The following is a 13412-nucleotide window of genomic DNA, read 5'->3' as shown; positions in this document are numbered from 1 at the left end:
AGTCAATAATTCAGCAAGTTAATAGCATTTTATTTGAGAACTCATCCTACGTCCGCTGCTGTAGAGCCCGCCAGAGAAGTTCTCCGACGCAACATGGCCGCCAATTATTTTCGCCGCCGAATTCACCTTAGGCATCTAACCTAATAATGCTAAACAATGTTCTCCATGTTCAAATGTCCACAAAGGTTGCTTGAAACGTAAACCGCGATTTAAAAGCGTTATTAATAATTTATTTTTTTAAATGTGTTTTTTTAAAAAATAATTATTTTAAAATTAATCAACGCGTTTACATAACATAACATAACATAACATAACATAACATAACATAACATAACATAACATAACATAACATAACATAACATAACATAACATAACATAACATAACATAACATAACATAACATAACATAACATAACATAACATAACATAACAACGTAATCCAATTAATATAATATTGGTAATGCGTTTGTTTCATTGTTAACAAGCGTGTTGCAATAAAGTTATTTTCCAGACAGTCTCGTTACTGACGTCACTTCCGGAATTAGTCGTACAGTGCTAGAGGAAAAAAAATCTCGTAGCCAAATATTTATTCTTAATAGCTGCCAAAACAAAGGCGTCGGTATATTTGAGTAAAACCATCCATGTCAAGACACAAACGGGACTGTCGAGGTGTTGTGCTGCTTGTGTGTGCAAATAGGAGCACAGCAGCTTTTCTGCCAACGTACCGTGAATTGGTAAGTAGCTAGCCCGATGCTAACTTGTCTGTCTGGCTACTTGCCTTACAACGAGTTAAAAAAAAAAAATCATTTCAATTCCACGCTATCAATGTATTAACACGCACAATTTTATTCACGACTAAATAGTGTGGATTGCTATGAAAAGAAAGCTGTACGCCTATAAAGGCTAACGTTAAAGGTTATCATCGTATATGATTAATTTGCATTTCGGTCTCGGCTTGGCTTCTTGAGCTTATGTTTCATTGTCAGTCATTGATGGAAATAGTGACGAACATATTTGTGTCCTACCCTGATCACGTTTCAAACATTACAGGTTTGGTATGAACCTCACCACACGGAAACATTTTCTGTGTTATGTATTGTGTACCCGGGTGTGTAGGTCACGTTTTAAAAGCATCATTATTTATATGAGGGGATTTAAAAATTTGTAAAGTTGTTGGTTTTCTTTTTTTATCCTTTTTTATTTCTTTATTTTTATTTATTTATTTTTTAAATTCCTCTAATATTATACGTTATGGATGGATGGGATGTATAGCTCGATTTCTGGTCTTTTTTTGTTATTGAAATATTTGTTAGGCCTTTTGTTACAATTTAAGTACGTTTGCATATACATTTGAAATATATATATTTTATATTTTAAAGGTCTATCAGGCTCAGTGACAACAGCAGAAGACCTTGGCACCATTGTGTGCCAGTCCATTCCGAGATCCAGGGACATTAGAATCCAGGTATTCATTCCTCTTAACTAACTCGCCACTATTTGAAAATTTATATCCATCAGAAACCCTCCAAAAATGTTTGCAGTCGCTTATAGACCCCAATCACCAACGTCACACAATCACGCGATCGCTGTATTGTGCCGCCATATTGTCCGTCATTGTGTGTCCGTATTGTCTTTGATCGTAGTTTCTAAAGGTGGATTAACTTGCAAATTATGGAAGCCCCGGTGCTTTCAGACGCTGTAAACTCATTGGATGAGTTGCATTAAAGCCGTTATTTGGAAAAGCTTCGGTCGATCCAGTCGCCAGATCCATATTTGATGCCCAAACCGATGTTTCCTCCCGTCCGGTCCTGTCCCGTGCGTCAGAGCTCGTCCTGAGACCACAAAATTTCCAATCATACTCCAGTTTATGTCACGATGAGGAGTTGGGTACCCAAAATTGGCACCGGCCCGAATATAAACCGACAATTGGTCAACGGAGCGTCACCGTTGTCACGATTGTAAAATGAAACTTGATCGACAACGGGCCGGTGTGTGCCGAAAAATAGCTGCCCCGCGTGAAATGTGCCCCCCTGACAGGAGCGCTTATTTATAACGCTTTATTGACCTGAAAACATCAAATGTTTTCATGGACGCATTACAGTAATGGATTTACGATTGTAAGATCAGTTTTAAATAATTACACAAAATATTAGTACTGTATTTTAGTAACAAATCGTGGACTGGGCCACATAACCATCTTTGAACAGAAATGTATTAGTCTAGAGGTTTTCACGACCATATCCCAATGACAATCACACAGGTATGACATTTATTATTTCAAGCAGAGTAAAATAATACATATTCACGGTACAAGAAAGTCGTTTGCGTGTGGGCGCTTCGTCAGGGGGGACATTTCATGCAGGCCGGCTATTTTTCGGCACAACACCTGTTGTTGCGCTCACCTTCTTGCTGCGCGACCGTGGCGATGAGCTTCGTAGTCTCTGTCTGATCATGTCTGCGATCGTGTTGGCATCATATTGATGTTCTCGCTGCTGTCTAACGGCTGTCGACACAAACGCATCATGGACCGAGATAAACAAACCGTGCTGCTTTCGAGATTTGCCCTTTCAGCAATGGGCACACAGCAACTACTAAAATGACCGTTTATCTTCTCTGTTACTGCAACCAACCGCCACACATGCCTTCACCATTTTGATTAATCAATGTTAACGATTGTCAGGAAGGTTTTTGGGTTCGTTTACTAGGCGGTGATTCCTTAGACACGCAGGAAAACACGCAGTAATAGGAGGAATGTACGTAGCGGTAATATGTAAATACGATGAGCTGACGGACAATATGGCGGCACCAGTCAGGGTGGCTGAGTTGTGACGTCACGTGATTGGGGTCTATAGTCATACTTTTGAGATGAGATTCACCCAATATGTGCATCCACATGAGCGGCTTCTGTGAGAAGTGGTAGAATTTTGATGAAATCAATCCATGTACTACTACTGATATCTGAAGAATTGAAATAGCTTGAATTGCCTATTTTTTTTCCAGGTGAAAGAAGAACATCCATGTATTTATGTAGTAGAATTAATCTATGTGACTAAAGAGCCCAAAATTCTGTGGGTTTTGAAAATTTGGTCAAAATTCTCTAAAATGACCTGAAAATGGCAGCGAATGAATTACAGCTGATTCATTTTTAAATGAAAGTATCATAAGTGAAAGACAGACTGTAGCATACTGTTAACTGTTTCAGCGGCATTGAGAATGAAGTCTTTGCCAAGACGATGGAGCTAAGTCCTAGCTAGACAGCGAGCTAAGGACTATGTAAGATGTCCGTGTGATTTGCTGACTTTATTCAGCTGCTCATGACATCAACACTTGCAGAATGAAACTTAAATAAAAATCAAATCCGTTCCATCTTCAATAACAGCAATTCAAATTTGCGTTTGTACCTAGCTGCTGATACAGCAATAACAATCCGCACTAACGATTAGCATGTATCAGTTAGCGTCCGCACATCATCAAAAACAATCACATAAACTCACCTTAAGTATTTGACCACAATTTAAAACGCACAATAAACAGTACAGGTGTTGTATACAGGTGCTGCCTCTGTGGATGCAAATGTGCGCACAGGCTTGTAGCTGTATAACCTTTCCCCTCTCTCGCCCTCTCCCTTGGCTGCGTGACTTCTTCATGGGAGAAAATGCGCTCTTACTTGCATGCAGAAATACTCCCTGCTCTATGCTTCCTGCACCAAAATAAAAGCATTCATCAGAAAACAATAGTCAACATTATTTAAAAAAAAAAAACAAAAAAACAAAAAACAAAAAACGACTGAAGACAAAATGGCGAATGAGACTCTGGCGTTGTAAAGTCGAAATCATGTAAGTTGCGCACGTCGTAACTAGGCATGTGCCGGTATGAGATTCTGACGGTATTATAACCTTAAGCAAAAATATCACGGTTTCACTGTATCACGGTATTGCAATTAAAGGTTACTTTGAGATATATGGGTTAAAAAAAGTTTTTTCCATTGAACAGGATTTGTATTTTTCAAAACATATTAGCAAATTGGGACATACTGTAAGTATAATGTTAAGTTAAAATAAAAAAAAAAAAAAAAACTAAATAAATGCAGTCCTTTAGATGAGCCTAAACTCACAGCCACAGCTTAACATTATTACCATCAGAACAAAAATAATTGAATTATAATAATACAAAGCACATGTCAATGACTCGTATTATAACACAGACAGTTGCCAGAGAGAAAAAGCACATTTTATCAACGCTAGACACACTAAAGACGCTGGAGTTAACTCTCTTAGCTGGTGGGAAACGTTCATGAGAGTGTTTACTAACCTTTAATCTTGTACAAATGCGAAATGATATTGCCTCCTTTGCAGCCACCCTCCGCAAACATGTTTTGCATGTCTGTTGGCTCTCCTCTAAGCCGCGGCTGTCTGTAACTTTTCTGTAGCCGGAGTATTCCCATACCAGGGATTTTGTTTTCTTCGATGGGGGAAAAAGTTCAGGAGTTTCACCTCCTCCAGCCATCGTGTAGCACATGTGACTCACTGACACTGAGCAACAACCGATGGGGCAGGGTTGAGCGTTACAGCTGCAAGCGAGGGGTTTCTCCATGCATTTTGGAACATAAAAATCAGCTAATATCTTAAGGACGGTATGACGGAAAATTTTTGTGGTTTTGAAACCTTGACATTTTCATACCACGGTATACCTTGAAACCAGTAATCGGCACATGCCTAGTCGTAACCCTGGGACTACCTGTATTGTGTTTATTTGTTCCTACAGAAGATGAATGGTCTGTCCATACGAGAGCTATGCTGCCTGTTCTGCTGCCCTCCTTGCCCCAGCCGGATTGCAGCCAAATTAGCTTTCCTCCCACCAGAGCCCACCTACGCCCTCCTCCCTGACCCAGATCCTACGTCTGGAGCCGGAACATCATCAGGGTCCAGCACCGGTGGTAGCCTGCCTACCCTGGGGGCCCCCGGACTTCGTTCCCGGTTGAGTGCCGGCGGTGGTGGTGACAGAGGAGGTGGCGGTGGAGGCAGCAGCAGCGGTGGGAGTGGAGGAGGTGGAAGTTCCGGAGCTGGGGTTGGATGTGAGAGCAGGTGGAAGCTGCATCTCACGGAGAGGGCAGAGTTTCAATATTCTCAGAGAGAGCTAGATGTGACTGATGTGTTCCTGACCAGGTCCAGCCGAGGAAACAGGGTTGGATGTATGTATATACGCTGTGCCCCTAATGCCAGGTGGGTAGTTCTGTATACACACACAACTATCACAGAACACATAAACATTACCATGTGATACTTTTAAGTAATTTTGTTGTTTATTAATATTTTTTCCGAAATCTCTCCTTTTAGGTTCACTGTGTTGTTTTCACACGGCAACGCAGTCGACCTCGGCCAGATGAGTAGCTTTTACATTGGCTTGGGGACGCGCATCAACTGCAACATATTCTCATACGATTACTCAGGCTACGGGGTCAGCACTGGCAAGCCGTCGGAGAAGAACCTTTATGCTGACATAGATGCCGCCTGGCACGCTTTGCGCTCTCGGTAAGATGGCCGAGGCAATTCGTTTCAATCGGCCGGGGTCGTATCTGTTCTACATGTAATATTCGTCACATAAACCGCAATGTGTCTCAGGTACGGCATCAGCCCCGAGAACATCATTCTATACGGGCAGAGCATCGGCACAGTGCCCACAGTAGACTTGGCGTCACGTTTTGAGTGCGCTGCCGTAGTGCTTCACTCTCCTCTCACTTCTGGCATGAGAGTGGCCTTCCCTGACACCAAGAAAACATACTGCTTCGATGCTTTCCCCAAGTAAGCTTTCAACCTTTGTGTTTCTGCTCAATGGCAGTAGACGGCCAATCTATTTTGATTCACAAGGCAAGGCAAATTTATTTGTTCTGCACAATTTAACACAAGACAATTCAAAGTGCTTTACATCACATGAAAATCGGCAAGACACAATTGAGAAATAGAAACACAAAAGAAATAATACATAAAAGTCACATTAAATCATCAGGTCAGTGAAAAACATAAACAATTATAACAGGGAATAAATGGATGGAAAGCAATATGTAATATAATTGTATAACTTGAGACTCCCGGCCAAATGGATTGGACGTCTATCGCCATCAATGGAAGTTGAGTGAGTTGAATAACAAGCAAAACAGTTCTGTTTTCATATTTTCATTGAAAATATATGTGCTCCAACTCGTTGTGGTAGAAACTGAACAATATCAAGGGTTGACTTACTCTTTCATATCCACTTAGGGGCTGAACGCTTTTAGAAAAAGAACAGCTGTATTTTTCGGACTATAAGTTGCACTTGAAATGCTGTATTTTTCCCCCAAATTGACAGTGCGCCTTATAAGCCAGTGCGCCCTATGTATGAAAATAAACTCGTTCATTGACGGTACTCCTTGTAGTCCGAAAAATATGGTACCGTATTTTTCGGACTATAAGTCAGTTTTTTTTCATAGTTTGGCTGGGGGTGCGACTTATACTCTCGAGTGACTTATGTGTCACACGTTATTTTGGTATTTTGGAAACTTGTTAGCATGTTCTTTCTGCTAGAGTTATCTGAATAACTCTTAATAGCTATGTTACGTTAACATACCGGCCACGTTCGCATTTGATTGTTCATGTAACATTATCATACTGTATACTTATTCAGTATTATATGTTGTTCTCTATTGTATTTTTATTTTAAAATGCCTTTCAAGATGACATATATGTTCTATGTGTTGGATTGTATCAAGTAAATTACCCCCAAAAACGCGATTTATACTCCGGTGCGACTTATTTATGTTTTTTTTCCTCTTTATTGGGCATATTATGGCTGGTGCGACTTCTACTCAGGTGCGACTTAAAGTCCGAAAAATACGGAATTGCGCTTTTTTTTTTTTTTTTTTTGCCTAATGCAATTTCTACTCAAAATTTCCTTCAAATCAAGTCTCAGTGTAACATTCAAGAACACATATTTACAATTATTAACATGACATGAAATTACATCCTACCTCCAAAATAATAAATTACACAGTAATTATAAGCTATGACTAATCATGCAAGGGACCTTCAAATGTAACTCTTTCCTTGGATGAATTGAATCCCATCACAAATTGATTGTGATCATTTCAAATTAAATTATTTTTCTGAATATATTGTTAAAGCCGCCGGAAACTCGCTATAAAGCAAAGTTGCATTTTCGGTTTTCGGTTAAAAGACCGAAAGTTTACCACCGAAAAGTGTGAAGAACCACAGTCCTCTTGTAATGACGTCATCAAAACGCGGCAAGAAACAACGCTACTGGCTCAACCCCAACATGTTCGCGGTTTGGAAGTATTTTGAGGTATCAAAGAAGTATATGTCTAAATGATAAAATGAAGAAAAATTAAATGAATTTGCTTTATCGTTGCTACATGCTCGTTCTGAAGTTGCTTTCCATTGATGTCCCGCGTCACATCAACTACAGTGCAGAATTTAATAAAGCGAGCAGTATACAAATAAAGTAGTATATTATAAATACATACATTAGCAATTGGTGTGGTTTAGTACTATAATTTTATGGCACGATCACTTCCTCTTTTTGTCACATTTTTCCCGCTACTTCAATACCCCTTGTGCCAGTCGCCGTTTAATCCAGCTGGGAGCAACTTCGCTGGGCTTCGTCACCGCTACAACTCGGCCCAACTAGTTTTGGCGAGAATGAAATAGTTCTTTGTTGTTGTTGTAATCTACAGTTCCACACAAACGTTTTTCGAGATGTCATTTAGCTTAGCAATTGGAGGCGTGACATTCACTTTTTGAGTGTCCCAAACTTCCCAAAAAGCGTATTTATATAGGTTTCATAGGCAGTGACGTGACTAGAAAAATATTTTTGGGGTGGGGAGAGGGGGGTGGCAATTTTTTTAGGGGTGGCAAATACACTGCTCAAAAAAGGGAATACTAACATAACACATTGTAGATCTGAATGAATGAAATATTTGTAATCAATACTTTGGTTTTTCCAAAGTTGAATGTGCTGACAATGAAGTCACACAATAATTATCCATTAAATCTAATGTATCACGCCAAGGAGGTCCGGATTTGGAGTTATACTCAAAATTAAAGTGGAAAAACACACACCAGGCTGGTCCAACTGTAATGTAATTCCCTTTAAACAAATCAAAATGAGGCTCTGTTGTGTGTGTGGCCTGCACGTGCCTGTATGACCTCCCTACAACATCTGAGCATTCGCTATGAATTTGGAGGGCATTTTAAAATTTCCAGTCTTTCCTGAGCACCAACAACTTCCCGTACCTTTTTATTCATTTCCTGGAAATCATGCCGACAGGTATCATAAAGTATGTGCTGGTTGCACACTTCCAATATGATACCCTCCTTCATGTTGACAAAGTGTGGTAATTTCCGGGTCTGCCAGTGTCCTCGCAGGTGATCTGTTGATCAATAAATCCGTTGCTGATTGGTTGTAGTGCCAGGTGATGGCGATAGAAATAGAACAGAATTCCTTTGTAAACCTAAGTACAGTGGTACCTCTAAAACGAGGTCGTATGTCGAGCAGCATTTTCCCATAAGAATAAATTATATAATTCCATTAATTCATTTCACGTCCAGAAAACCTACAGTAAATCCTTTATAAATGCCACTGGTACTATTGCAAATAGCAATTACACAGAGCAAAACAAAAACAAAAAATGAAAACAAATTGGAATAATAATATAATAATAGTAGTAATAATAATACCTGTAATAATGTAACGTTCTAATGTGGCGGATGTGTTTTGCAGGGTGTACCTGAACGCACCGCTCGGCTGACTTGGCAGAGTGAAAGAGGACTTTTTACTTTCCTTTTTCATGTTCAGCTGCAGCAGACAGTAGGCATGTTGTGTTGCACAAATTTTGAAATAAATGATTAAAAACCTGATGAAGCTAACGATTTTTTTGGGCAATTTCACCCCAATAATAACTGTCACCTTAATTTATAAAGACCGGCGAACGGAGGTCAGATTAGGACCGTCGAGATCGTAGACATGAGAGGCATGCGAAATTTTCCGATTCTTAGATTATTCACGATTCAGCCATGGAAGATTCGAGAACGATTCACAAACACCCAAATTCCGATTATTGAAATATGTCAAGTAAAGCGGAACTAAAACACAGTCAGCGCGGTCTTTGGGACGCAATGAGGAACGGACCGAGAGTAAACAATTTTAACAACTTTAACGATTGATTCACAAGAGAAAATAATTGAATGTAGTTTAAAGCTGCTGATACAGAATGGGGACTTGAGTATTTTATTTACTTTTTTGAACTTTTAACTTGATACCGAAATAGTAGTTTATTTAAGACTTTTTGCTTTTTGTACATTTTTTGTAACTAATGTACGAAACATTAAAAGCATGTAATAGCTGGGGGGGGGTCCATCAACAATCGATTTATAATCGAGTCGTAGCCTCTGAATCATAATTGTAATCAAATCGTTAGGAGCCCCTAGATTCCCACCTCTAGTAGACATTCTACGGCCGTATTGTCAAGCCAGTTCACGGACGTGCACACCACACTCATTTTTGTATCATTTCCATCTTCATTTCAATGGTAAGCCTGACCTTTTTCCTTTTTTCACCACCTGCATTAACCTTCTTGGAAACCATGTTTATTTCTCTCACAAGAAAATCCGCCGTGCGTCCGTCTTGCGGGAAAACAAACTGCAGCGCTGTCATAAATCGTCGTATTTCGAGCATGTCGTAGGATGTAGAAACAAATGGAGAGTCAAATTTTAAGTCGGATGTCGAAAAGATCGTGTGTCGAAGCGATCGTATATCGAGATACCACTGTAGTATACTGGCTGATTTCAAAACTTTCATCTTTGTAAATCTCACTGGAACAGCACCAAACCAAAATTCCAGCATAATCATCTTGTCCAATGCAGATTCTTGATAAGGTGATTATGCTGGAACTTTGGTTTGGTGCTGTTCCACTGAGATTTACAAAGATGACTGCCTGAAGAAAACATCAAAATTCCCTCAGTCCTTGATGATATGGGGCTTCATGTCAGGCAACGACACTGGGGAGATGGCTGTGCTTAAATCTTCAATAAATGCACGAGTTTACATTGAAATTTTAGACAGCTTTCTTATCCCTTCAATTGAAAATGTTTGACATTTTCCGAGATGACAATGCATCATGCCACAGAGCTAAAACTGTTAAAGCATTCCTTGGAGAAAAACTTATCCAGTCAATGTCATGGCCTGCAAATAGCCCAGATCTCAACCTTATTGAAAACCTGTGGTAGAAATTGGGGAAAAAAATGGTCCACAGCAAGGCTCCGACCTGCAAGGATGATCTGGCAACTGCAATCAAAGAGAGTTTGCACCAAAGTAGTGGAGTGATTCCATATATATTTCCTTGCACTTGCTCTATAAAAGTAACATTTACTGACCACCACAATATTTTTTTATTCATTTCTTTGAGTGTTTCTGAATGCTAAAGAGTTGCACTTTCGAACGAATTCATAATTTTTTCAAGCTGTTTGTCTGAGTATGTTCTACATAATAAAATGTCTGAGTGAGTGCTCGTCCGAGACTGGTGATTCCATACCTTTTTTTTAGGGGTTGTAACAAGTTTGGCCCTCTGTGTAGTATATTTCCAACATCCCTGATGTGTGCAAGGCAGCATATGCTTCATAACAGGTTTCTTAAATGTGTTGAATGTGCATCATTAGCTCAAATTGACCTTAATGTCTTCTTTGCCCCCTGCAGCATAGAAAAGGTGTCAAAGATCCCGTCTCCAGTGCTGATCATCCATGGTACAGAGGACGAGGTCATCGACTTCTCCCACGGCCTGGCCCTGTTTGAGCGCTGTCCAAAGGCTGTGGAGCCCCTCTGGGTGGAGGGCGCCGGCCACAACGACATTGAGCTATACAGTCAGTACCTCGAGAGGCTACGGCGCTTCATCAACCAGGACCTGGCTGCTCAGCACGCCTGAGGAAACAAAACTACGGCCTCTCTGCATCCGCGCTGGTGTGTGTGTGGGAGATAGTGAGAGTGCGGCTCAGACATACATCATCTGTGTGTCTTTTAAACATGTTACTTTTTAAAGCGATCGCATTCAAATAATTCTCTTTAAGATTTGAGTCTTTTTAAAGAAGTCATTAGGTGTATTTATCTGTAGTGTAATGTGTTTGTAAATGGGGGAGGTTCCATTGACCTGGAAATGAATACAATTTAAAACTTAAATAAAAGACCAAAAAAATTAACAACTAAGTGTTTAGTTCAAAAAGGCACACAGATGTCATTTTAAAAGCAAACGAATGATTGTGGTCCTGGATGTAAAATCATGAGTTAATATTCATATCACGGGCCTGCGTATGTGTGCGCGAGTGTGCGAAGCATCTTTGGGCGGAAAAGTAAATGAAGGACACCCTTTTGACTTGACTAGGGGAAAGTGAGGGAAAAGCTTAGTGACTTATCAATATTGATGTTCTTTCTTTTGTCTTATTTGTGTGTGTGTGCGCGCGTGTATGAAGAATACCTCCACAGTTTGACCAGCTCTTTTTAATGGACGACCCATCACTGGTCAGACTTCCACTCTTGTGACAGTAACTTCGAGCACCACTTAACCCCACCTCGCAATCGTCAACCTCCAGAAAAACTGTTAATTTCCTTCCTGTTTCCTGGCAGTGCCGTAGTTTTTGCCTTTTTACTTTTAGCTGCTCCTCCGGGCAGGGATTGCCATTTTTCCCAGTGTTGTTTTTTGAGGTTGCGTTCCTGTGGAGGACTGCTTCATCTTTGTGGAAACACTAGAAACAGACATGTGTAATGTCGATGTCGGCGCATACAGAAGATGAAGCTTGGATCATTTAGTGCTTATTTTTTACCTTTCTACATCATGCATGAAGTTAGGAAAGTTTTATTGAAGGAGCCATGGAGCCACAGTGGGACCTCCAAAAGCCAATTGCTGTAAGTTCCGAGAATGAACGAGTTTCTAACTATTAGACATCAAATACATTTGAACGGGTTGAAGGGTTCATTCGATGTAGCTCCTCCCACTTCAAATGGATTGAATGTGTACTAGTAACTAATTTAAGGGTGCTATGAAATACTAAAGCAAGTGACATTAAAATGTTAGAGCATGTTTTAGACACAAATCCATCCACAAAAGTGATCGAAAAGGCCTCATTGTGAAATTGGATTCTGATTGATTTTTCAGCTGCCCTGGTCCCACCCACTAAAAATCTCCAAGCCAAAGATGTCACACCCAGACTGAGTTAGATTGCAGATGGTTTTTGTTGCCGTGTGACCGTTCTGTCATTCTGTCAACATGCACTAACTAGCACAGCACTCGAAAGCTAGGCATGATCATCAATTCTGGTTGTGATGTCACAATCAGAATTGCTGAAAAATGGAAGTGGTTGTTCAAAGATATATTCTATTGAGTGAAATAACTATGATATGGTGAAAATAAACAGCCAGGTTGGAGTGCGAAATTTGTTTTCTACATGAAAAATTAGTGGCACCATTTCATGGCATAGCACCTTTAAATTCATAGAAGCGTGAAAAGAGCCACAACATTGGATGACCATCATCATGGCACTGAAAGCGTTAACAAGGGTGTGTACTTTTTTTAATATCCAGTGTAGTCATGGGTTTAAACATTACATGTTACATTATAACATTCCTAACAGTCTTAACAATGAATATAATGTAACCACAGTCTAATATAACTAAAACAACTTGGACTTAAAATTTTGGTGCAAAGCAAGTTGACAGCTTGGTTCAAGACCAGTCGTTAACTATGATGCTTTTAGCTACATGCTATTTATTTCAGCATCTACTAGCAAAATTCATTTGCTTGGTTGATATTTGTCATGAAGCCAGATGTATTTTTGATTGTCTTTGTAGTACCACAAAAATACAAAGCACTGACTTGATATTCGAGGTATGTTTCTCCCCTTTTCCCAGATTTTGGTTGAACTTTAAAGCAGTTTGGAGGTTCCCCCTGTGTTGCTGTCTTGGCCTAGTAGTATATTCTTTTTAGATGCTTGCCTGCCTGCTAAAAAAAAAAAAAACAATCTGGATGGCACTAGAGGTCGATCGATATGGAATTTTCAGATGCCGCTACCAATATCTAAAAAAAAATTCAGCCAGTTGCCGATATCCAAAGCCGATTTAGGAAGCTGATATTTGAGGCCGATGTACTTATTTATTTTTTTAACAACTCGCAGATTATGAAAGGCATTTAAAAAAAAAAAAAAATAGCTTTAACAGTTTCAAATTTACAATGATGATCTGAGACTAGTCGGAAAGCCACCAGGATGCCACGATGTGATGTAAACAAGTGAGAGAGTTTAAGAGGATGCTCGCCATGCTAACCCTAATGCTATGCTAACACTACAAGTTACATTTAGAGTGTAAGGATCACTCAGCACC

At 39.8% G+C, this 13412-nt stretch overlaps 1 protein-coding gene across 2 annotated transcripts; it reads left to right on the top strand.

Annotated features, from left to right (window-relative positions):
• The first annotated feature begins 519 nt into the window (after positions 1 to 519).
• On the top strand, positions 520 to 13054 carry LOC130929868 (alpha/beta hydrolase domain-containing protein 17A-like). 2 transcript variants are annotated; one of them, XM_057857472.1, is made up of 6 exons: positions 520 to 733; positions 1379 to 1464; positions 4764 to 5221; positions 5336 to 5530; positions 5621 to 5800; positions 10743 to 13054. In XM_057857472.1, exons 3-6 carry the CDS (start codon positions 4767 to 4769, stop codon positions 10966 to 10968), a joined length of 1056 nt encoding a protein of 351 aa, XP_057713455.1. In that variant the 5' UTR covers positions 520 to 733; positions 1379 to 1464; positions 4764 to 4766; the 3' UTR covers positions 10969 to 13054. The 2 variants fall into 2 exon arrangements, with proteins under 2 accessions (XP_057713455.1, XP_057713456.1); XM_057857473.1 differs by lacking the exon at positions 10743 to 13054 and adding an exon at positions 8772 to 10666.
• The last annotated feature ends 358 nt before the right edge of the window (positions 13055 to 13412 follow it).

Source organism: Corythoichthys intestinalis, chromosome 14 (genome assembly GCF_030265065.1).
Source record: "Corythoichthys intestinalis isolate RoL2023-P3 chromosome 14, ASM3026506v1, whole genome shotgun sequence".
Classification (NCBI taxonomy): domain Eukaryota; kingdom Metazoa; phylum Chordata; class Actinopteri; order Syngnathiformes; family Syngnathidae; genus Corythoichthys; species Corythoichthys intestinalis.
Note: the sequence above shows the minus strand (reverse complement) of the source record. Positions and strands in the feature narration are given on the sequence as shown.

What these genes read in the sequence shown, in the direction of transcription:
- LOC130929868 (XM_057857472.1), top strand. Translation starts at nt 4,767, where the DNA reads ATGAATGGTCTGTCCATACGAGAGCTATGCTGCCTGTTCTGCTGCCCT. An exon ending in TGGCACGCTTTGCGCTCTCG is followed by an intron (nt 5,531 to 5,620) that starts GTAAGATGGCCG and finishes AATGTGTCTCAG; the next exon opens with GTACGGCATCAGCCCCGAGA. An exon ending in TGCTTCGATGCTTTCCCCAA is followed by an intron (nt 5,801 to 10,742) that starts GTAAGCTTTCAA and finishes TGCCCCCTGCAG; the next exon opens with CATAGAAAAGGTGTCAAAGA.